At 36.6% G+C, this 23,062-nt stretch overlaps 3 protein-coding genes and 1 long non-coding RNA gene across 4 annotated transcripts in view; 2 read left to right on the top strand and 2 right to left on the bottom strand.

Annotated features, from left to right (window-relative positions):
* Nucleotides 1-3,158: 3,158 nt before the first annotated feature.
* Nucleotides 3,159-4,088, bottom strand: LOC123267455. Its single transcript, XM_044732079.1, has one exon. It carries the CDS (start codon nt 4,086-4,088, stop codon nt 3,162-3,164), a length of 927 nt encoding a protein of 308 aa, XP_044588014.1. The 3' UTR covers nt 3,159-3,161.
* A 3,611-nt stretch (nt 4,089-7,699) lies between these two features.
* Nucleotides 7,700-8,665, top strand: LOC123268009. Its single transcript, XM_044732892.1, has 2 exons — nt 7,700-8,231; nt 8,355-8,665. Exons 1-2 carry the CDS (start codon nt 7,700-7,702, stop codon nt 8,663-8,665), a joined length of 843 nt encoding a protein of 280 aa, XP_044588827.1.
* Nucleotides 8,666-12,307: 3,642 nt separating this feature from the next.
* LOC123266965 lies at nt 12,308-12,865 on the bottom strand. The gene is made up of 2 exons (XR_006509922.1): nt 12,582-12,865; nt 12,308-12,441 (listed from the first exon to the last, which is right to left on the bottom strand). It is a non-coding gene; the product is annotated as an uncharacterized LOC123266965 (long non-coding RNA).
* Nucleotides 12,866-14,696: 1,831 nt separating this feature from the next.
* Nucleotides 14,697-23,062, top strand: part of LOC123267761 — a gene marked incomplete in the record, with an annotated part of 391,343 nt that continues 382,977 nt past the window's right edge. Inside the window, 1 exon segment of the mRNA XM_044732597.1 lies at nt 14,697-14,937.

Genomic DNA, 23,062 nt, shown 5'->3' on the forward strand with positions numbered 1-23,062 from the left:
CATGAGTTTTAAATTCGAGTCGCGATGGCGTTCGCAGAATTTCTTTATCTCCTCGTCACTCCGTTAAATAATTCTTGCAACGGAATGATCGAGGTTTTATTTAATAAAAATAATTTCTAAGAACCGTCAAATAAATTTCGAAATTCGCTAGAACATTACACCACCTATGATTAATAAGAAACGTTACAGTACACGTGATGACAGATTTACAATGTCTAAAATTTTTCATATGCTCTAAGTATCGAGTGTCAATATGACCGTTGGTACCGCGTAAACATTTTAAAATGAACAGATGCTGAAATATAAGAATCTATACGATTGATAAAATAATTTTTTAAAAATTATTATTAATAATGATATTATTTTTCATCATTATTAATATTACTTGAGTGAGCTAGGTGTTATATTTCAATGATCGTAAAAATTATCTCTCTCTCGCTCTCATACACACTCATCTATAGTTTTCCATGCTTATTCTTTTCTCCCATTTAAAATATTGATATCAAAAAAACTCTTCTTAAATGTTTATATTACAATTTAATCATGCTTAATAATTTTTCGTCTCAGTTCATAAGTCTTCTGCTTGGAATAAGCATCAGATAAATTTTTTATATTACATTCTCGTACTGCTATAGTTAAAAAGTACTAAGTTAATAAACAATATTTCTCAAATTAAAAAAAATATAGTTAAAAGTGCAATATTGTTTTTTTCTAAGTTTATTCGGAAAAAGTGTAATATTTTTCGTAAGAAAAAAAAATGGATGTAAGTTTATGATTTTTTTTTAATCTTATTATTTTTTTATTTATATATATTAGTCAAAAATTTTTTTAGGCTCTACAAGGAATAGTATACAATATCTTTCTACCTATTCAGTGGCTTGGTGAGACTAGTGTAGTTTTCCAATACATAATCCAGGAATTTGAGGCGATAATTACAAGAAGGGAGACTTTTCATGGATCTCGCTTTCCAGTAGATAATCTCATTACACGGTTGGAGATCAACCACAATACGTTAACATGGATATTTCGAGTAATTAATGTTGAATCATCTGATATTCATTATTTCTGTATTAATGATCAACTAGCAGGAAATTGTAAAGGCCCATTGCTATTAAAAAAGGAAATAATTCTATCATTTGGTAAGTTGATTAATATTATAATTACTATTATGATTACTATTATATATATATATATATATATATATAATTTTTTATAGCCTTTCGTTTGATAATGTTCCTGAAATACAGCGTGCTTTGGTCAAGGAGATGGATTGAGACTTATTCAATCTCGAGTCTATCTTTTCACATCAAGCTGCAATTAGAGGAAGTTGTGATGCGCGGTGACGACATCAATGGGTGCACCATTAGTGTGGAGGATGATCAAGCCACCCTGATCATCACTGATGAAATTTTGCATTGGTCGTTTGAGTTAACCAATGCTACAGACTTCGAGCCTCCAATCATGGTCAACGGTGGACAGTTAACCGTAATCCAAGAAATTTTGTATGAACATTGGTGGAATATTAATTTTCTTATACCACAAATTGAGGAAGAGGAAGAAGAGGAAGATGATGATCTAGAGTGTTTGTATGAAATGCTTGATAATTCTTCTATTGATTTATCGGATTTATCGGATGCAGAAACGGTTATTGTAAGTGATGTAGACGCTTTAAGTGATTGTGATTAAAAAAAAGATATTTATTTCATTTTTGTATGTTTAATGTTTAAATGTTTAAATAAGAAAAAATCAAATTTGCTTTATTTTGAATTAAAAGTTTATTAATAAAATTAAACATTTTTTTTTTATAAATCAGTTTTATTAATCCAGCTGTTATGGGTGGTATTAAATCCCAACCATTTAACATAATATTTACTTCCTTTCTTTTTTACAATTTTTTCAACTAGGTATACATCAGGGTATTTTGTTTTGCTGAGTTCTTCACCGTAGAATGCTCCTTCAATTGGCTGATCCTGGTAATCTACAAGTTTGTACTTCGTTGTATACGTATTCTGCACATTGTTTATTGTAAATATTTCAGTTATCCAGTTTCCTGTGTAACCTTTTTCGAACAAATTTTTGTACTTGCTAATTCTTACTTTATCTCCAACTTTAAATTTATTGTTTTTCACTAATTTTTTTCTCAGCGTTGTAAGGGGTTTGTAAATACTCTTCTCCAAGTCTTGTTCATTATCAACAGTTACATCTGCTGGTTTCATTTTTATTGTTCTATGTTTAGTGTTATTGTAAGTATTCACTAAATCATCAATCATGTCGATCCACTTATAAGTACCACGAGCTGTGAATTTTCGCCACATATTAGTTTTAAGTGTTCTGTTAAATCTTTCACATATGGATGCTTTCAAATTACTAAATGTTGAGTACATATTAATTTTATACTTATTCATAAGATTACGAAATTCTTGATTATAAAATTCTTTGCCTTGATCAACATGCAGATTTTTTGGAATTCTTCCGTGTTTTAATATAGAATCCATTGCTTTGGTTACATCATTAGCACTTTTATTTTTTATAGGCACAGCCCAAGCGTACTTGGAAAATATATCAATCACTGTTAGTAAATATTTATAATTATTATTTACTTTTGAATAAGGAATCATTTCAACTAAATCAGCTTGCCAAGTCTCATCAAGTCCTCGAATATCAACATGACGGCGTTGATAATTTTTACGAGCTGGTCTGTGAAGTTCATATGCTATTACCGATTTTTTATCTTCCATTTTTTTTCCTAATTCTTCTTGTTTCGGTTTCTTTCTTTTTAATTCTTGATTTTCTTTTTTCAACAAATCAAGAGAAGTCCTCAATGATACAACTTCTGAATGTAAATGGGAAATAATTTCTAATTGATCTTCTCTTATAGTCCTCTCTAATAAAGATAATTCTTTATTTATAAAATCACGCATAAATTTCAATGTTATCGCGTCATTATCTTTCACTGGTTCTCCAACTTCACATAATCTTTTGTTTTCTAAATCAAATTGCCCATCAGAATTTATTTTAAATCCTCTTCCTGGAGCTCCTGGAGGTCCACTAACAACTGCTACAGCTTTCAAAGAACGTCCAAATATATCAATACTCATTTTTTATTGTTCAGTTCACTTCAACAGTTCACAAACTAATGGTGAAATTCTGAAATTTTACTTCTAATATATAATTTCAGCCTCTCTTAATTCTTCAATAATCGAAATAATTTCATTAGTATGACTGGTATTACCAGCTGATTGAGAGGCTATTAATAGGCGTAATCTTTCAACCAGTTCATTGGGATCATCCCAGTATACATAATCCATATTTCTATTTTTCTTTTTTACTATCATGTGACTAGGTAAACCCCCACCTTTCGAAAAGTTTGGATGTCTTTTTGCTAGGAATTCAACAACATAATTTTGAAACTTGGGTGACAGATCATTGAAAATACTTGTATCTGGCTTGTAATTTTTCCAATACATATTCGTTCTTTCAACAATATCTAAGTAGTGTTTCTTATCATTCTGTGTAACTACAGAATCTTGAGGATCTTTTTTGACTAATAATTCCAATAAACCATGAGTCATAGGATAAACTTTGTCTTGAACATTAATTTCATCATTGTTGAAATAAATATTTGAATTTCCAATGAACATTGCTTTATTTTTTTTACGAACACCATACCTGAAATCAATCTCTTTGTGATTTCGATTTAATTTTTGTATGTAAGTTTTTAATAAATGATCTGTTTTGATAGGACTACTTGAAGCTAGTGGTTCTGTGGATCGGTGCTGTCTGTTGCTATTAATGAAACTTTCATCATCTGAGATCAGACTATCAAAGTTATCTGGTTGTTGGTCTGAGTTTTCATTTTTTGTTTCTGCTTTTATCTCTTCTTTTATATTTTCTTGTTTAACTTTTCGCCCTGATGATTCAATAAGAGTTTTTAATGGTGTGACTATCGGTTTGAACATTTCATCCATGGCTTTTTCAGCTGTATCTTTTCCTAACTTCAAGAGTTTATGTTTGCGTCGGATTGCATCACTTGCCTGGGAGATTTGATGTAAAACATCCTTTTGTTTTAAAATATCCTCAGACTTCATGTTGATTTAACAAACTACTTAACATGTATGATTATTATTTATCCGATACAGGTTAATTTATACTAATGAAGCAGTCAAAACCCTTACGATACCTTCCATCATTTAATTCACTGTCTTTGTCAATTACTACAAAGCCATATTTATTATCATTCCAGCACGCTGAGCATAAGTCCTTGAAAGTATTGTATTGCATGTCAGTATTTACATGATCATCGTAAATGTGTTTTAAATTCATTTCATCTTGTCGAAATATAACTAAAAAATTAATATTATCACGAATCAGATGTTTGGGAATGCGTGTATATGTTTGACAGAGATAAAAACTATCGACATTTTTATGTCTACCCATACAGAAATAGGCTTTTATATGATCCTGTTTTTCACATGCCACATCATCAAATATCATTAATGAGTTGGGCTTAGCATCTTCAGGTTTTATTACGTCTCCATGTTCATTGAAAGGAAAAAATCCAATGCCTTCTATAGGTTTTAAAAGTGACTCTAAAAACTTATATTTTGGCTGTTCGAGGGATTTTGAGTAGAGGTGAATATTATCAAATCTCAATCCATTCGGATGTATAATGATGGATAACAAAGCATTAGTCTTTCCACAGTTTGATGGACCACAAAACACTGCACGTACACTGTTGGGTAACAGAGAACCGTGTCTTTTAACTTTTTCCAATCCAGTACCTTGAACTATTTGATCAAAATTGGTCACTGGTAATTTAGCTGGTTGATGTTGGAACTTCATGTTTACAACTCACAGCAGTATCATCAACTCTTTGATTTTTACTATAAGTATAGGCTTTTATACGATTTTTTTATTAGTCATTTTGCTACTGTGATGGAGCATAGACGTGTCAAAGGTAAAGGTTTAGTTAATAGAATTATTAATAAACTACCGTTTGAATTACATATACCTGGCTATCAATACTGTGGACCTGGCACAAAATTAGCTAAAAGATTAGCTCGTGGTGATCCTGGTATTAATCAATTGGATACAGCGTGCAAAGAACACGATATAGCTTACTCGAATAATCGTGAAAACTTAGAAGCACGTCACGAGGCTGATAAAGTACTTGCCGACAAAGCGTGGCAAAGAGTTCAATCAAAAGACGCTGGTATTGGTGAAAAAGCAGCCGCTTGGAGTGTAAATAAAATTATGAAGCTAAAGAGACGATTTGGAATGGGTTTGAAGAGCAAGAAGAAGAAGACTGGTGGTAGAAAAAGAAAATCAAACGTGAAACGTATTGGTAAAAAGAAAAAGATGAATAAGAAGGTAGCACTGAGGAAAATTGTAGGAGAGGCTAAAAAATCTATGACAGCTGGTGGTGATCCAATTAAAACGGCAATGATTGGTGCACGTAATGCAGTTAAAAAATCAGGTGGAAGAAAAAATATTAGACTCCCACGTATTTTGCCAGTACCAGTTAAAACTGGTGGCATTATTCCGTTTATGATTCCATTATTTGCAGGTCTTTCAGCAACTGGTGCTCTTGCAGGTGGAGCTGCAGCTATTGCAAAAACTGTAAATAGTGCAAGTGCAGCTAAAAATCAACTAGCAGAGAAAAAGAGACATAATGCAAAAATGGAAGAAATTGCTATTGGTAAAGGATTATACTTGAGACCTTACAGACGTGGAATGGGTTTATATTTGAGACCTTATCCTAAAGGTAAAGGAGTGTCAAAAAACAAGTAGAGCTACCACACCGAGCACTTACAAATAAGGATATATTAAAGTATGTCAGAGAATTGAAAATTCCAAATTTTAGAGGAGTTTTCATGAGAAACGATTTACCAAAAACTGGTCCTAAAAGAAATGAATCAGCGATAGTCAACTTAGATGACAAATATGGACCTGGTACCCACTGGGTATGTTACAAAAAGATTGGTAATAATGTAACTTATTTTGATAGTTTTGGAAATTTACAACCACCACAAGAAATTGTGGATTATCTCGGTGTTGGTAGCATAAAATATAATCACAAACAATATCAAAATTTCAATACAATTATATGTGGACATTTATGTCTTAAATTTCTCACTGGAGAACTATAAATTCATGGAAATTACGCTTGAGTTATCAGTCATGGCTGAGTCATTTACATTAACACTTACAGGATCATCATCATCAGTGTTGGAGGCTAATTATTTCCCTCCTATTGAATTATCACCAGACAAAAATTATGTATTGGGACTTGTAGAGTTGCTTACATTTAATTCAATACCCAATATTGATATTGGTGCTAATAAATTCTACGTGACTTATCCACCAGATGGTGTTATTAATCAAAGACCTTATGATGATGATGATAGCAATGATGTGAATGCATACTACAATGTTGGTGGTGGGGGGAAAAAAGTTGTGAAAAATAATAATGGAAAAAGAGCCAAAAGAAATGTATCGATTATTACAAGGATTGATGATGATTATAATATACCACAAACTATTGAAATAGCATCAAAACCAAAGACTATAGCGTTAACTTTACCAACTGGAAGCTATGAAATTGAAGATATTGAAACATATATATGTAAATCATTGCCAAAACTCAGTTTAAAATTAAAAGCGAATATTAATGAGCTGAAAAGTGAAATTAAATGTGACCAATTTATAGATTTTGAACCAAAAGACTCTATAGGACGATTATTAGGGTTTACAGATCGCCAACTTGAGCCTCATAAAACTCATTCATCAAATTTACCTGTTGCTATACTTAAGCTTAATGTACTAAGAGTTGAGTGTAATATTACATCAAACGCATATATAAATGATCGGAGAGTGCATACTATTCATGAATTCTTTCCAAGTGTACCACCAGGATTTAAGATCGTGGAAGTACCATCTCACGTCATTTATCTTCCAGTACTCACAAAGGCTATACACAATATAAGACTGCACATAGTTGATCAGGATGGAAAATTAGTAAATTTTAGAGGTGAAACTATAACAATCAGACTTCACGTGAAAAGTTTATAAATTATGGGAATAGTTTTCGAGACAAAAAGTGGTGCCGGATATAGAAAGACATTACCATGGATGAAATTTACCAGTCAGCGAATAACCCGCAGACCATTAACACATCAGAACGCCCAGTTCCTAAAAACTCTCGGACTAAAATTACGTGGAAAATCTACAAAATAAATTGCTGCTGCCTAGCTTGTGTTATACCAAAACGTGACTCTTAAGAACTTTCTATAAATTTGATTGTAATTTTATTATTCATTCATTGATCGATGAGCCTTCGTAATGTCGAGTGATAAAGCTTCAGAAAATCTCAAAAAATACTTGGAAAGTCAACAGCGTTCATACGATACAGATTTTAGAAAGGATTCTAAGTATTACACACCAAGCTATATAAAAGGGGGGAGGGGGGTCATATCAAAGCAAATTTTAAGGGAGTTGGGAAAGAACGGATAGGGGAAAGGGGGGGGGACCTACTCAGTGGGAATTTTTTTTTTTCGTAATTGAAAAAATAATCAGACAGCCCAGACTGGGAATCGAACCCAGATCTCTCGGTTACGCGCCAAGGGCTCTTGGGTACTGTATACAAAGGCTCACCGTCTGGAGATAAGTACGGAGTAATAGGAGATAAACGCTACAAATAATGGCGGAAATTTTGAATATTCAACGACCAATCATATTTGACGACTCTATAGCTCATTGTGAGGTGCATGCGCATCAACCGTATGCATCATCAACACTAAACAACAACGATGAAGTAAGGATAACAATTCAAAATCAAAACTTGTGTATACTTCCAAGCAAAAGTGTACTACATATCACCGGTAAATTCACGAAAAATGATAATACAGCTGTTGCTGATACAACTAAATTTGTAAACATGGGAATAGCTCATATGATCAAAGAGTTTCGACTAATGATAAATGGAGTTGAAATGGATCGGAATAACAATGTTGGTATAACTAGTTTAATGAAAGGATATTTATCAATTAGCCCAAATCAATTAAGTACTTTGGAAAATGCAGGATGGTTGATGGATAATGAGGTTAAGTTTACCGATAATGCTGGAAACTTTGACTTTATCATTCCACTTAATATTTTAAGTGGTTTTGCTGAAGATTATCTTAAAGTTTTGATGAATGTTCAACTTGAGATAATTCTAACAATATCAAACAGTGATATAAATTCTTACATACAAACTGCTGCTGCTGCTGCTGCTGCTGCTGCTGCTGCTGCTGAAAAAGAAGTAAAAATCACACTCCAAAAAATTGAATGGATTGTACCATACATAACTCCAGCAGATAAGGAAAAAATTCAAATTCTGAATTACATCGCCAGTGATCCCGCTATACCAATAAGTTTTCGGACTTGGGAATTGTATAAGTATCCTCTGTTACCTGCAACTTCAAAACATATTTGGGCAGTCAAAACCTCAACTCAGCTTGAAAAGCCACGTTACGTTGTTCTTGGATTCCAAACAGCAAGGAAAAATGATGCTCGGAAAGATGCTAGCAAATTTGATCACTGCAATTTACGAAACATCAAACTATTTTTAAATTCACAAAGTTATCCCTATGGCGACTTGAATTTAGATATACCTCACAACTAGTATGCTTTATTATACCATATGTACACAGACTTTCAAACATCATACTTACAACTGTGCATTATATGCATGTTTGGAAATATGCATATAAAAATGCAAGGAAGGGGGAATGGGAACAGGCTGCGAGAGACAGAGACAGATTTAAAAACAGAATTTTAAAAACTAGCGAAAAATTGGATCCAATATTAATTAAAAAATTATCACAAATGAAACTTTTCAAGTAAATGTATAATGTTTTTAAGATAATAATATATATGTATCAAATGAAATTTTTATTGATAAATAAAAAAATTTTTTTTATAAAATATGCACATTATTATTTCAATACATATGTTTCCTTATACTATAAGTAGAATAATACAAAAAAATTTTTTTTTTACTTATTTCTCTAAATTACATTGTAAGCAAAATTTTCGATATGGATATAAATATATACCGGATATTTCCCAATCAGCACCAGTTATAGGATAATGTCGCTTGCAGAATGAATATTCTTTGATTTCTTCATTGTGTTTGAGATGCTCTGGTAATTTATCCCAAATGAAGCGTATTTCTCTTTTGGCAAAGTGAAGTAAAAAGTGTGAATCCAGACAGGCCAAATCTCGAGGATGCATCTTTCGTAGAGTGGTCAATTGATTGAAAAGTTGAACTGATTTGGTGTAGCTGGGTTGACAACCATAAAACTTTAAATACCATAATTTGAGTTGTTGAACGTTTTGAAATGCACAAGCTTTTAAATAGCCAGTTGAAGTGTGCACTGCAGATGGACACTTGAAAGGTGTAAATTGAATGTTATCGATTGAATAATGGCGCATTTTCGTTAAATCTATGATCACAACAGATGGATCATTAATTAATTTTTCAAGCCATTCTTTCTTTTGTTCACCTTCAACATATAAATAGCTCAAATAATGCTTTAAAATATTAAAAATTTCCCCAAGCACATTATACGCAGTTTTACCGACATCCCAGCTAATTCCATGACGACGTCCATTATAGTCGAGATTTTGCTTAATAACAGATGCACTAGTAGTCATCACTGGAGGCTTAAATAAATGATAGTCATACTCATAAACACCATTGAATTGATATTCATTAGTAATCTTGGTGACACAAAATTCCTTGACTGTAAATGAACCATTTGGCATAATATAACCGGTAAAATCAATTAAGTATTCCATATTTCACTTTTTTTAATTGGTGAATTAAAGAATTATAAGTGTAGCCTCAATTGGTGGACTATCCGGATCGTCTTCGAAATATTTATAGCTCGTTACTAAAAAGTTTTTAAAATGATAAGATGTTACTTTAACTTTCCTATCACCAATATAACATTCTTCCACTATACAAACAACGCTTTCCGTAAAAATTTCCAAATCACAAAAAGATTCTCTAGATGTTTCACTAGAAGCTTCACTCAGAGCTTCGATAGAAGCTTCACTTGAAGTTTCACTATCACTGGATGAAGCACTTTGAAACGGGGATCCACCGCTCTCTTGGTCGCCTCTTAATTTATTTAAGGCGCCACTGGATTTTTCCCACAGTATCCAGAAACTGGCCCAGAACAAGGAGTGAAAACTCAGGGTCGGAGAGATTGTCAGGAAGGATACAGAAATTATAGGCAGAAATTCATTTTTACAATTCATTTTATTTATCCAACCCTTAATACAAAATCAAAACCCCTTACAAAATATCAAATTACTTGAACCCGACGATATCCTCTTATGGAGCGTCCTATCGCGGTTACTATCATAGTATCTATTCCCGAACAGTACCCTCATATGGAGCGTCTATACCGCGGTTTCTAGCTTACTACCGTTGTACCCCAAATCCGGCGTCTATACAACGGCTTCTAAGTGTGCCCAGGAAGCAGAGGAGGATACCATGAATCCCTAGGCTACACTGCAATATTATTTATCCACACACACCCACAATATTTATTTAAAATACTTATGCCTATTGCACCCCCACCCGGGCGTCTATGCAAAGGACTCTAAGTGTGCCCAGGAAGCAGAGGAGGATACCATGAATCCCTAGGCAACACTACAATACTTAACACTAACCCACCCACACTATTAATTAAATTTCCAAACACACTAAATATTTCCGGATTCTACAAATTTATTTTCCAAAATCAAACGAAATCCGACTCGATGCCTGGATCCATTTATCTCTTCAACAAAATACAAAACCCGAGTTCCTAATTTATTTCTACAATTCCTAATCTTAATTCCTAAATTAAAATCACTAACTAATTTAATGTCGTGGTCTTAATAATACAACAATTAAATATTTAATACCAAGAGGTCTTCGTATCTTGTATTAATAGATTAAAATCCATTGACAGAGGTCTTAATAATCTGCCAACAACGTGTTGGTTACTTCCGAGATTTTACCAAACTTAATTCTACTGAATTTACTTAATTTAATTTATAAGCTGTTGTGTTAAATTACTCGGCTTTGTCTAATTTATTTTACTAGAATTTATTAATTATTTTTCCAAGTTATTTTAATTCATTTTACCAGAATTTATCAATTATTTATTTAGTTGTTCACCGAATATTTCTAATTTGTGTCCAGATTATTTTATTTAATTAAGAACTTAATTTGTTATCAACTAAAATTCATCAATTGATTTTATGTAATTAATTTTTACTAAACTGTTTTACTTGTCATTCAATAATCGAGTTTTATTTTCTCTACATTATTTTATTTTACGTTCTATTGTGTTGCACGAAAAACTTAGCATTTATTTTATTTTATTTTCTTCGAGGATTATTTTCTGCCTAGCAACACAGTACGATTTTAGTCTCGACCTTGAGTGTCCTCTACCCAGCGCTTCACGCGGGACAAGATGGCTGACACTCTCGCTCAGTCTTGCGTCTCTGTCGCAAGTTTTTGGTGTAATTTTTTTTCTCTGACGAATTTTTACAAGTTTTATTTTCTACTTTTAATTAACAAATTTACACGAAAAATTTTCCAGCAATTTTGACTGATTCTAAATTTATTGCAAATGATTTTATTTTAAACAATTAAATTTTATTATAAATTACTTTCCCGAATTTAATAAATTTTACTTCAAATGATTTTTACTAAAGTTCCTCTAAAACATTTTACTGATTTTATTTTAAGCAATTAATTAAATAAATCCGACCAACTCGATTATCAACGACATTTTGTTCTACATGGCACCGAAATCATGAAATGACCAACCGAAATTATTCCTGGTAAAACCAATTCAAGCTCTGCCTACGTAGTTAACTAACAAATCCGAAATAATTCCTGGTTTTGTTAATTAATTATTTAGTAATTATTTTTGACTTGCTTTTAACTTTAGTCTAATTTTTATTCTGGACTTTCCTCTTAAATAAATTCCCAAATAAACTCTGCCTCTTATTTCCAATAAATTCTCAAACATTTTCTAAATAATATTTTAAATAATATCCCAAATAATATTCCGAGTAAATTCTAATAAATAAATTTCCATATAATAATTAAGTAAATTCTACGATATAATACTTAATCTAATGATTGTGACCGAACGCGAAATGGCGGTGACCTTCAGCCGACTTCAATGCCTGGCTGATGCCGCACCACCGAGAGATTATTGAGACATTTTATTTGTACCTGGAGTTTTTCTTTTACGACGCTAACGAACTCCCTCGAAGAGCTACAACTCCTTGTCGTCGTCACTGGTACAAATCCCTCCTCGGTGGAAAATTCTGCTTGGCAGCGAGACCTCGGTCACCGTCACTCGTTTCTCCGAATATTTTATGAATCTGAAACCGCAATCAAGCATTAGAAATTGTTAAAATTTAAGATCAATTTACGCAAGCCGACTGAAGGCCTGGCAAGCAATAAATTAATAGATTTGATCGCTTCGTTCCACTTGTACGAAAGGCGACAAATAAATAATTACCTGCTCGATGATGTTTTTACTAAATATGCGTGTCCGTACGGTTTGGCGACTCGGTCACAATGACTCTTCTCAGCTTTGTCGGTGCTTTTCTTTCTTCGCTCCGTCTTCCCCACTCACTCTCCGCGCCGGCGCTTCCCTCTTGGGGACTTACTCACTAACTTACAGCTAGAGGCGCGAGTACTTCGGAGCACAGCGCTCTGGGGAATCAGTCGATAATTAACTCACGCGGATCGGAAACCTTCTCTGGGTAAAGAAGGCCCCGTGTACTCCGTTACAACTTACTTCGTCGAACTCGATTTGCGCAGAATGATCACATGAATCGTCACATGAGTGAAGTCTGAAATGAATTAAAATTTTTATAAACAAAATACGTAAATTTTTAATATATAATTAATGATTTTAAAAAATTACCTCAATCGTTTACGATTCATTGTAGAGTTACTGTTGAATGAAACGCAATTCCAGTTTTTGAAACTTCTGTGTAATTTCTAACAGTTTTTGGTTTAAATTATGATTATCTACACAGTTTAAACAAGATACTTTTGTATACGCAGTCTTAAGTAAATCGTCAATTAAATTTAGTTTATCCACACAATTAGAACAAGATACTTTTGTATGCGCAGTTTTAACTAAGTTGTCTGTGATTTCTATTAGTTTCTTGGTTATTTCAAGTCTATCAGCACAATTCGAACAGTTCACTTTTTCGCGAGCAGCTTTGATCACCTCTAAATTTTTATGCAAATCAATAATTTTCCCCACAAATATCCCGATATCCTCAGGTGGAATGTCACCAAAATAACTTTCTATTAAATCGTCAAAATCGTCCCAGTAAGGCGGTTGACTTCTGAGAAAGGTGATTTCGATATGTCAATTTATCCATGGATTACACAACTAAATCGAGTAACTGTAGGCAGAGGACTGAAATTTGGAGGCAAGTAAGTATAACTTCCCACCAACGATCCCCTCCCAACGACGACAACACCAAAAACAGGTTTAAACTTGTCGGATGACGTAAAAACATGACGTAATCGAGAGAGGAGGGGGTAAAAACCGTTAAAATTCACGATGACGACGCGAAAAAAACAGGTTCAAACTTGTCGGATGACGTAAAAAACATGATGTAATCGAGAGAGAAAGGCTAAAAAACGTTAAGATTCAGAAAAAAACTCTTAACCCACGTCGATAAAACAGAACATCTATTCGGTTTCAAACCGACTGTCAACAATACCCTACAGTCGATAACATAGATCACCAATTGACATCAAACTTACCTCAAATCGATAAATAAACTTCAATACCTCCATTTCATCCCACCAGAGCGGTGTAAGTATCGATCTTTCTCGCATATACTTATACCAAAAGTCATTTGAATATATATAAAATTCACCATCACATCAAATAAGTGCATATCACATCAACACCATAGCTGATACACACACACACACACACACACACACACACACACACACACACAGCCAAAAGGTATCAGCTCTGCTGTTGGGGTGGTAGCATTTTGACCTCAACGAAATCCATCAACAAATCGATGATAATCCCCCAACAGTCGGTAAAAATCAATCACCAAATCGATGATAATCCCCCAACAGTCGGTAAAAATCGATCAACAAATCGATGATAATCCCCCAATAGTCAGTAAGTAGAGCACAAAAACCCACCATCGATATTGCAGAAACTCCACAAACAACCGTCGATAAGGCAGAAACCCAATGCCGGTGCTGCAGAAATCTACTTTATCGGGGCATCAAACCGATCTTGTTTAGCTACTGTAAACCACCATTTGAAGTATAGTAGCTTGGTCATTATTTCAATGATAGCCTTGAGCAGCTTCCTGCATAACAAACGCAATTTTCTACCAAGTTAAAAACTACCGCTAATTCACCACTCTTCAAATTTAATTTCGCATTAGGGAAAAACCGACTTTGTATTTTTACTATAAAGTCATGTTTTAAAAGTTTCTCAAGTTGCTTCGCTAAGGTATCAATAAAGTCATCGGAATCCGAAATAACGTTTACAATGGTACATCGATCGGTTGATGTCCAGATTTTAAATTCGATTTCATTTACATCAAATTCTTTAAACGATGGATGAAAGTAATTAATGATTTCTTCATTGTTTGGACATCTATAACAACTTCTGAAGAAGCACGATTCCGTTGGATTATTACAAATCAATTTATTCAATAAATTTTTATAAATTGATTAAGTTTCCATAATCCAATCAGTATTTCTCGCAAATTTTGGAAAATTACATCCTAAATAAGAAAATGGAATCGTAGTTGTGAACGCCATCTGCATTGTATAAACTCAATTTTTTAACGAGCAGTTTGAAATTTTAAATAATTAACAGAAAATTATTTTACTATCCCGAATAATCGTATAACGCTTAGCCGATATAATTTAATTGTGATTGAAAAAAAAATATGCCCATTGTGAAAACCATATATTTTGTGTAAAAAACTATGATCTTTCAGAAAAAAAAAAGTCAAATTGGATGTTCATTGCACCGCACACCGAGAAAAATCAATTTTTCCAATTTAATTGGATTTCAAAGGGTCTTCTGATGTGTTTATGATAAAATGGATATTTTCATTCAAAAGCTGAGAATTTTTCTGACAAGATAAGATTTTTCGTGGATTTTAAAAAAAAAGTTTTCCTCATCAGAAAAATTAATAAAAAAGTTAAAAAAAATTTTTTTTCAAAATTTCAAAAAATCATAACTCCAGAACCGCTGCATATTAAGGGCTGAAACTTGTAGGGAATTTATTTCTTATTATAGAGAACACCTCCATAAATTTTAAACATAATCCGCGAGGGTCGCCCCGTAAAAATGTTCTTATTTGGTGGAATGACCCATATACATACATACATACATAGATATAGTACATTTAAATCCTAGGGATATATGATTTACAAGAAATACCATCATATATGCCTATTTAACAACATAAACTTAGTAATTAATAGATCTAACTTATTTAAGGATAAATTGTAAAGCGAAAAAATTTTATGAAAAGCACCATAAATATATTCAAAAACAATTACTCAGGAAGCGTATAAAAATATTTATAGTTATAGAGTTAATAGTTGCTCTTGACTAGACAGTAACCATTTTCTTAGATAGTATTTAATTGATTTAGTTAACGTTAGAATATTTTTTATTTCATTTGGTAACAGGTTAAAGTATTTAATTGCAGTATACTATAATGGTCTTTTCACCGGCACTGGCGTCGACAGGGCCGGAGAGCACCACGTAAATTGGCTTACCTGGGTTTTGAAGGTAGTTGGGCGCCAGGAACTTACCGTTCCACGATTCGAAGTCGTTGTCGTTTGTCGTCGGGTAGCGGGTCGATGACGAAGAGATTTAAAATTCGAATGAACGGCGAAACGTAAAATACTTAAATCTAAGTAAGCTCGGGAAAAGAAAACAAAAAAAAACAGTAATCGCCGAATGTCCAGTCAACAATTTATTTCAACAGTCGCTAAGAATTATTAATAATTTTCCAAAAATTACAATAATAACTAAAAGAAACAACAATAATATTGATACGTCGGTGGCTCGCAGATACTAATTTAAATGACTTATAATTAATTCTACGATGACGTAAGCAATTAATCGATCTTCAAATTACTTAATCATAACCAAAAATTATATTCGGTCCGTCAACGGCTCGTAAAAATCCCGAATTAATTTATAATTACTTATACGATGAAATAAACAATCAATTTGTCTCAAACTAATTAATAATTCAATAAAAGCTTAAAGTCGGTCCGTCAATGGCTCGCTAATTTCCACATTAACTTATAATTAATAATACAATGGAATAAACAATTAATTTTTACAAAATTAATAAATAATTAAACAAATAAATAAAAAAAATTAAATTCGGTCCGTCGGTGGCTCGCAAATTTCCCAATTAATGTATAATTAATAATACAATGGAATAAACAATTAATTTTTCCAAAATTAATTAATAATTAAACAAATAAATAAAAAAATTAAATTTGGTCAGTCGGTGGCTCGCAAATTCCCCAATTAATTTGCCATAGCAAATTAAACACAATGTAGCTTTAATTCGACGATGATTCGCAAAATAATATTTCAAATAATTCAAAAATTCAACAATTTGGCGGGCTCGCGGCGGATAACTAATTACGGTCGGTAAATTGACTAAGCTTGCGGGTAGTTGAAGCTCGAGATAAGTTTAAGCCCGCGCTCGGAGATGGCGCGTCGGTCGGGCTAGCTGTCATACACAGCCCCAAATTTCTCGGGCGTTACGTTTAATAACAACAACAAAAAAAAATTAGGAAAACGGTTGACCCTGAAGGCCATCCCTGCAACTTCCCGCTAATTCCATACTTAGGCGCTTAAAATTGCACCAATGGCGTTTTTGAGCTCTTCGAACTCCAAAATACAATTTATGGGTTATTTTGAGCTCTCCAAACTCAAAGAGATTGTTTTCCTATGCTTTTGAGCTCTTCGAGCTCAAAAGTCTGATAGGGATTTGATGACACTATTTTTGGAATTTTTAAACCGCAATAACTTTTGAATGAATAAACCGATTTTCACGCGGTTGGCAGCATTTGATGCAGTTTTTCAAGCCTCACAAAGAATTTTAAATTTTGAATTGATCGCGCTAGAAATTTTGGAGTTATTCCGAAATAACACTTTTTTCGGTTTTCTTCCGTTCACGATATCTCTCGAACGAATCAACCGATTTTGACCGGACTGGTGGCGATCGACGTGGTTTTTCAGGTTAAGAGCTGATTAGTTTTTGGAATTGAACTATTAAGCCGTTTAAAAGTTATTCCAAAAAAACCACATTTGAAAAAAATTTTTTTTTTCAGTTTTTTGAAGATTTCTCAAAATCTATGGTTCTGAATCGGTCCAAATAGTTTTCAAAATCTAAGTTTGGTCAAGCCCTTTCGAATGGCACCAACCGCGATAAAATCGGTCAAGCCGTTCAAAAGTTATAAGCGGTTCACATACTTTCACACACACACACACACACACACACACACACACACACACACACACACACACACACACACACACACACACACACTCGGGGCAGAAGAGATACTGCTACCGGGCGCGTCTCCCCGAGCGGATGGGAGAACGCTCGCTGTCCTTGGATGACACTTAATCTCTTAGTTGATGAGGTACAGCGGGTAGGAGCCAAGCAAAATAACCAAACAAAATACGCTCCCGTGGACAAAACTCCCCTTTAATGGGTTGGTCGCACTAACTGACCTAACAAGACGATCGTTCTCTGCTGTGACCCACTGGGAGTGACCGGAACCTGTATCGTAGTTTCCGACGATGCAGGCCACGGCTGATGTGAGCTTGCTCTACCGAGGTGTAAGTTGCAGCAGTGGATCAGGAGCCAGCCACTTCGGGCCTTGATCAGGAAGTACGCAGTGAGTGTTAGAGATCGGAATCTTCACCGCTCCGAGCGAGTCTAGTCCGTCCGTGTATTCCGGGACTGGCTAAGTGTCGGCTAGGCCTCAGGGAACTGGGGTAGGAGTACTATCTCCGAGGGTACACCCGTTCTTAGTTATGGCAACCCGCTCCACTCCGTACGATGCGCTGGTAAATTAAAAAGTATGAGTAATTCAAAGGAAACAAACAAAGTGGAAACGGGCTACATGCCCAACAAGCAGCGATTGACGCAAGCGCTGAAATGAAGCGTTCGCAAGCGCTCAAACGCCTTGAAAAGCTGATCAGTGAGTTGAATGATTTCGTTCAACCAAAGGTCAACATTCACAAAGAGATTAAATCCAAGATGACTGGTGTAACTAACGCCCTTCAAAGGTTTGAGAAGCTGGACGAGGAGTGGCGCTCATCATTGCAGCGCATATCCCATGCTACACCGGAGAAAGACTGTCAGGCTATCGACGTGACTGACGAAGCAATGGACACCGGAGCTGAAGGTGACGGTGAATCAGTCGCGGAAGACAAAAGTGAAGCCAGCAACAAGTCAGGTAAGAGAAAAAATCGACCTTCTCCTGACCCAACAATCAGCCAAGCCATGAAGAAAAAGGATTTGAAGAAAAGCCCTCCACAAGGAGTGGCAGGGCGAAGCGACGAACAGGAAAAAGCGTCAGTCTGGCATAAAGTTCAGTCCAAGCAAGAGCTAAAGCGACAGAAGAAAGAGATGCTCTCAAAACAGACGTCAAAGGAGCCCCGACCTGAACCCAAGCGAAAGAAACCGCGGAAATGGATCAGACCGGATGCCCTCATCATTCGGCTGACAGAGAAAGCAAAGTACGCCGAGATCCTGCGTCGAATAAAACAGGACGTCCCTGACGACCAGGTCCGCAGTACGGTAGAGAAGATCCATAAGACCAATGCTGGAGATATGCTGATAACTCTTTCGAGGAAGAGCACCGACAAAGGCCAAACATTGAGAAAGACCATTGCAGACATTCTGAAAGAAGACGCAAAAGTAATCTGCAAAGGACCACAGGAGGTAATTGAGATCCGAGACGTCGATGAAGAAACAACTAAGGATCACATCCAGGGTGCCCTACAGGAGGAAGCTGGAGATGGCTGTGAGATACCACTAGAGGCAATCAAGATCCGTAAGGCCTATAGAGGTACTCAAATTGCCACAGTAATTCTACCAGCAGCAACAGCACAGAAACTACTGGATGGAAGTAGCAAAATCCGGATTGGTTGGGTTAATTGCCGAATAAGGACAACGAAGAGACCTATTCAATGCTTTAAATGCTGGCATTTCGGACATCATGGATCCCAGTGCAAAAGCAAGGTGGACCGGTCGAAGCTTTGCATCAGGTGCGGACAAGAAGGGCACAAGATTGCTGATTGTAAAAATCCCGCCAAATGTGCATTATGTGCTGAGATTGAAAGTGCAGAGAATGTTGCCCACCATGCCGGTACCCATAAGTGCCCGTTATTTCAGGATGCACTCCAGAAGTTGACGAACAAACAAGCATGAGGATACTGCAGCTCAACCTCAACCATTGTGAGGCAGCGCATGACCTGCTCATGCAATCCGTGCGAGAACTAGAGCTTGACTTGGTACTGATAGCAGAGCCATATAAACACCTGAGTACCCAACCCTGGGAATCTGACAGCACATCCAAAGCTGTCATCTGGTCATGTGGCAAGCTCCCTTTCCAAAATGCAGTCGACAACAGCAATGCCGGCTTTGTAGCAGTATCAGTAGAGGGCATCCGCTTCTATAGCTGTTACGCACCACCTAGCCTCTCTACTGTCGAATTCACCGCATTTCTGGATCGACTTACCGAGGACGCGAAGCATTACCACCCAGTGGCAATAGCTGGGGACTTCAACGCCTGGGCAGTAGACTGGGGTAGCAAGAATACAAACGCGCGAGGAAAGGAATTACTAGAAGCCTTTTCTACATTAGATGTAGTACTGCTCAACAATGGTGACACACCAACCTACACCAAAGGAGACACAAGTTCTATTGTAGATCTCACTTTCGTCAGTGGCAGCCTCACCAGAGGTAATATCAACTGGAAGGTGATGGATACCTACACAGCCAGCGACCACAACGCGATTCTCTGGGAAATATTAAACGCCCAGAGCCCGAGAAGACCTAAAAAGCAACTTAACACCATTGGTTGGAAGGTAAAAACTCTTGACCCAAGGGCATTGTTAGTAGCTCTCAATAGTGACCAGATTATCGCGGGCTGCGCAGAAGAGAAGACCAAGGACCTGATGAAAAGAGTGACCCAGGCGTGTGACGCCAGTATGTCTCGTAGACGTGGCATAAACACAAGACCTTCCGTTCACTGGTGGAACGACCACATCAGCGCCCTTCGTAAAGAGTGTCATCAGAAGAGAAGAATATCTCAGCGTGGCTACCGACGACCTAACTCTGTGGAGCTGGTCGCAGAGTACAAAAAAGCCCGTCGATCCCTGAACAAAGCCATCAAAGATAGCAAAAGAAAATGCTGGAAGGAGCTCATCAACGAGGTGGACAGAGATCTGTGGGGTAGGCCGTATAAGGTGGTCATGACCCATCTTAAAACCAGCTAATGCCATCACCCACGTGTCCTCAACTCCTACAGAAGATCGTAAACGCGTTGTTCCCCGAACAAAGCAAGTTTAACTACCTATTAGCGCAGAATGAAATGGATGACATTCCATCTGTCATAGAGGGAGAACTGATGGAGGCTTGTAATCGTGTAGGGAACAATAAAGCGCCGGGATTGGACGGGGTCCCCAATATTGCTTATAAAACGACCATACAAGCAGTGGCAACATCGTTCCTTGACGTCTACGACACATGCCCCATGGAAGGGTTGTTCCTCGGAAGTGGAAGCAGCAACGACTAGTACTACTTCCAAAAGGGAAAAAGCCACCAGAAGAACCGTCATCTTATCGACCACTTTGTATGTTAGACACGACAGGTAAGATACTTGAGCGTATAATCCACCAAAGAATAGAAGCAGTTGTCGATCCACTCCTGGCAGACAACCAGTATGGTTTTCGGAAAGGACGATCAACCCTGGACGCAATCAACTTGGTTGTTGCAACGGCCAAGGAGGCAATCGAAGGGATCAGATGGAAGGGTGGAGCGAAGAAGTACTGCCTGGTGGCCACTCTGGACATCAAAAATGCCTTCAACTCCGCCAACTGGGACTGCATTATGCAAGCCTTGGAAGAGAAAAACGTACCAGGATACCTACGTAGGATAGTGGCTAGCTACTTCACAGACAGAATCCTGAGATACGACACGAACAATGGTCCAAAAGAGTATGATATTACCGGAGGTGTACCCCAGGGTTCTGTTCTGGGTCCACTTCTGTGGAATGTCATGTATGATGGCCTGCTGAGACTGACTCTTCCAAGAAGTGTCAAGCTTGTTGCATATGCAGACGATGTAGCTGTCGTAATCGTTGCGAAACACCTAGATGAGATAAACCACATGTTCGGTATCACCTTTGAGAAAGTTAACCGGTGGATGGATTCAATGAATCTACAACTGGCTAAACAGAAGACTGAGGCTGTGCTTATTACCAGCAGAAAAGTGATAGAGACCATAAAACTGAAAGTCGGAGAACAAGAAATCACATCACAACCATATATCCGATATCTGGGAGTGATGCTTGATGCCCGACTCAACTTTAAGCAGCAAGTCGAACACGTGAGTGCAAAAGCATCAGCAGTGGTAGCTAGCTTAGCACGACTGATGCCAAACGTCGGAGGCCCAAAGCAGAGCAGAAGACTACTACTATCATCTGTAGTCACATCAGTGCTCACTTACGGAATATCTATATGGGCGGACGCACTAGAAAAGCAAGAATCATGGAGAAAGGCTGGACCAGTCTACCGTCTGAGTGCCTTAAGAGTAGCAAGTGCCTTCCGGACAATATCTATGGAAACAGTGTGTGTCATCTCCGGAACTTTGCCTCTCAGAGTCTTAGCTGAGGAAAGACGGATCCTTTACCAACGAAAGAAGTCGACCACACTAAGCGCTGAGGAGCTTGGAACAGAAGAGCGGCAGAGGAGCATAAGTAGATGGCAACTACAGTGGGATGCCACAGTGAAGGGTAGGTGGACGCATCGTCTCATACCAAGGATCAACGTTTGGCTGAACCGGAGTCACGGTGAGGTCAACTATTATCTTACACAGATGTTATCAGGACACGGCTGTTTCCGGGCGTATCTCCACCGCTTCAAGCATGATGATTCCCCGGAGTGCCCGTCCTGCTCAGGAGTCAATGAAGATGCAGAGCACGTTTTCTTTGAGTGCCCACGTTTTTACCCACAGCGAGATGAGCTGGAGAATATCCTGAAGAGGAAAATCCAACCAGAGACAATAGTAGCAGCAATGCTGTCATCAGAAGCTGTCTGGAACGCTACCAACACGTTTGCAACAGAAGTCCTTAAAGACTTGCGTTCCACCGAAAGAAAAAGAGCAAATAGCAGAAGATAGAAGGAAGGTAGTTAACACCTTAGCCACCAGAAGGAAGAGCAGTAGCTAGATCCTCCCTTCACGAAGTAATGCCTGACGGCGGTTTCCATGAGGGATTAGAGGAAAGAAGGAAAAGGGGTTTAGGGTTTAGTGGGTAGGGGCGTTAGTGTCGAGTTTTAGTATGACGCTGCGTCGAGTCGCCACATATCCAGGCCAAACAACTATGCCTAGAATCCGTAAAAAGGATTCCCCCCCCTTAGGGAAAAAAAAAAAAAAAAAAAAAAAAACACACACACACACACATACATACAGACGCCGTGACAACCTCGCGGGAATAGTCAGGGAAGCTTCCTGTGACTTTCAAACGTCGAGATCTGATGAAAACTCGGTTTTTGCAAAACGGGGTGAAAACAATAACTTCCCGATTTTTGAAAATCTTCGATTTTCGTAGCGGGAAGTTAAAAATCACGTTTGATTGTCGGCATATATCAATGTTCCAACCAATACAACCATTAACAATAGTAATAATAATGTCACACAGTTGGTTCAATGA

Source organism: Cotesia glomerata, linkage group LG6, assembly GCF_020080835.1.
Source record: "Cotesia glomerata isolate CgM1 linkage group LG6, MPM_Cglom_v2.3, whole genome shotgun sequence".
NCBI lineage: Eukaryota > Metazoa > Arthropoda > Insecta > Hymenoptera > Braconidae > Cotesia > Cotesia glomerata.

Excerpts from the sequence above, each read along its gene's own strand:
- LOC123268009 (XM_044732892.1), top strand. The coding sequence starts at position 7,700 with ATGGCGGAAATTTTGAATATTCAACGACCAATCATATTTGACGACTCT. Across the intron at positions 8,232-8,354 it reads AATTCTAACAATATCAAACA|CAGATAAGGAAAAAATTCAA; the intron begins GTGATATAAATT and ends ACATAACTCCAG.
- LOC123267455 (XM_044732079.1), bottom strand. The coding sequence starts at position 4,088 with ATGAAGTCTGAGGATATTTTAAAACAAAAGGATGTTTTACATCAAATC.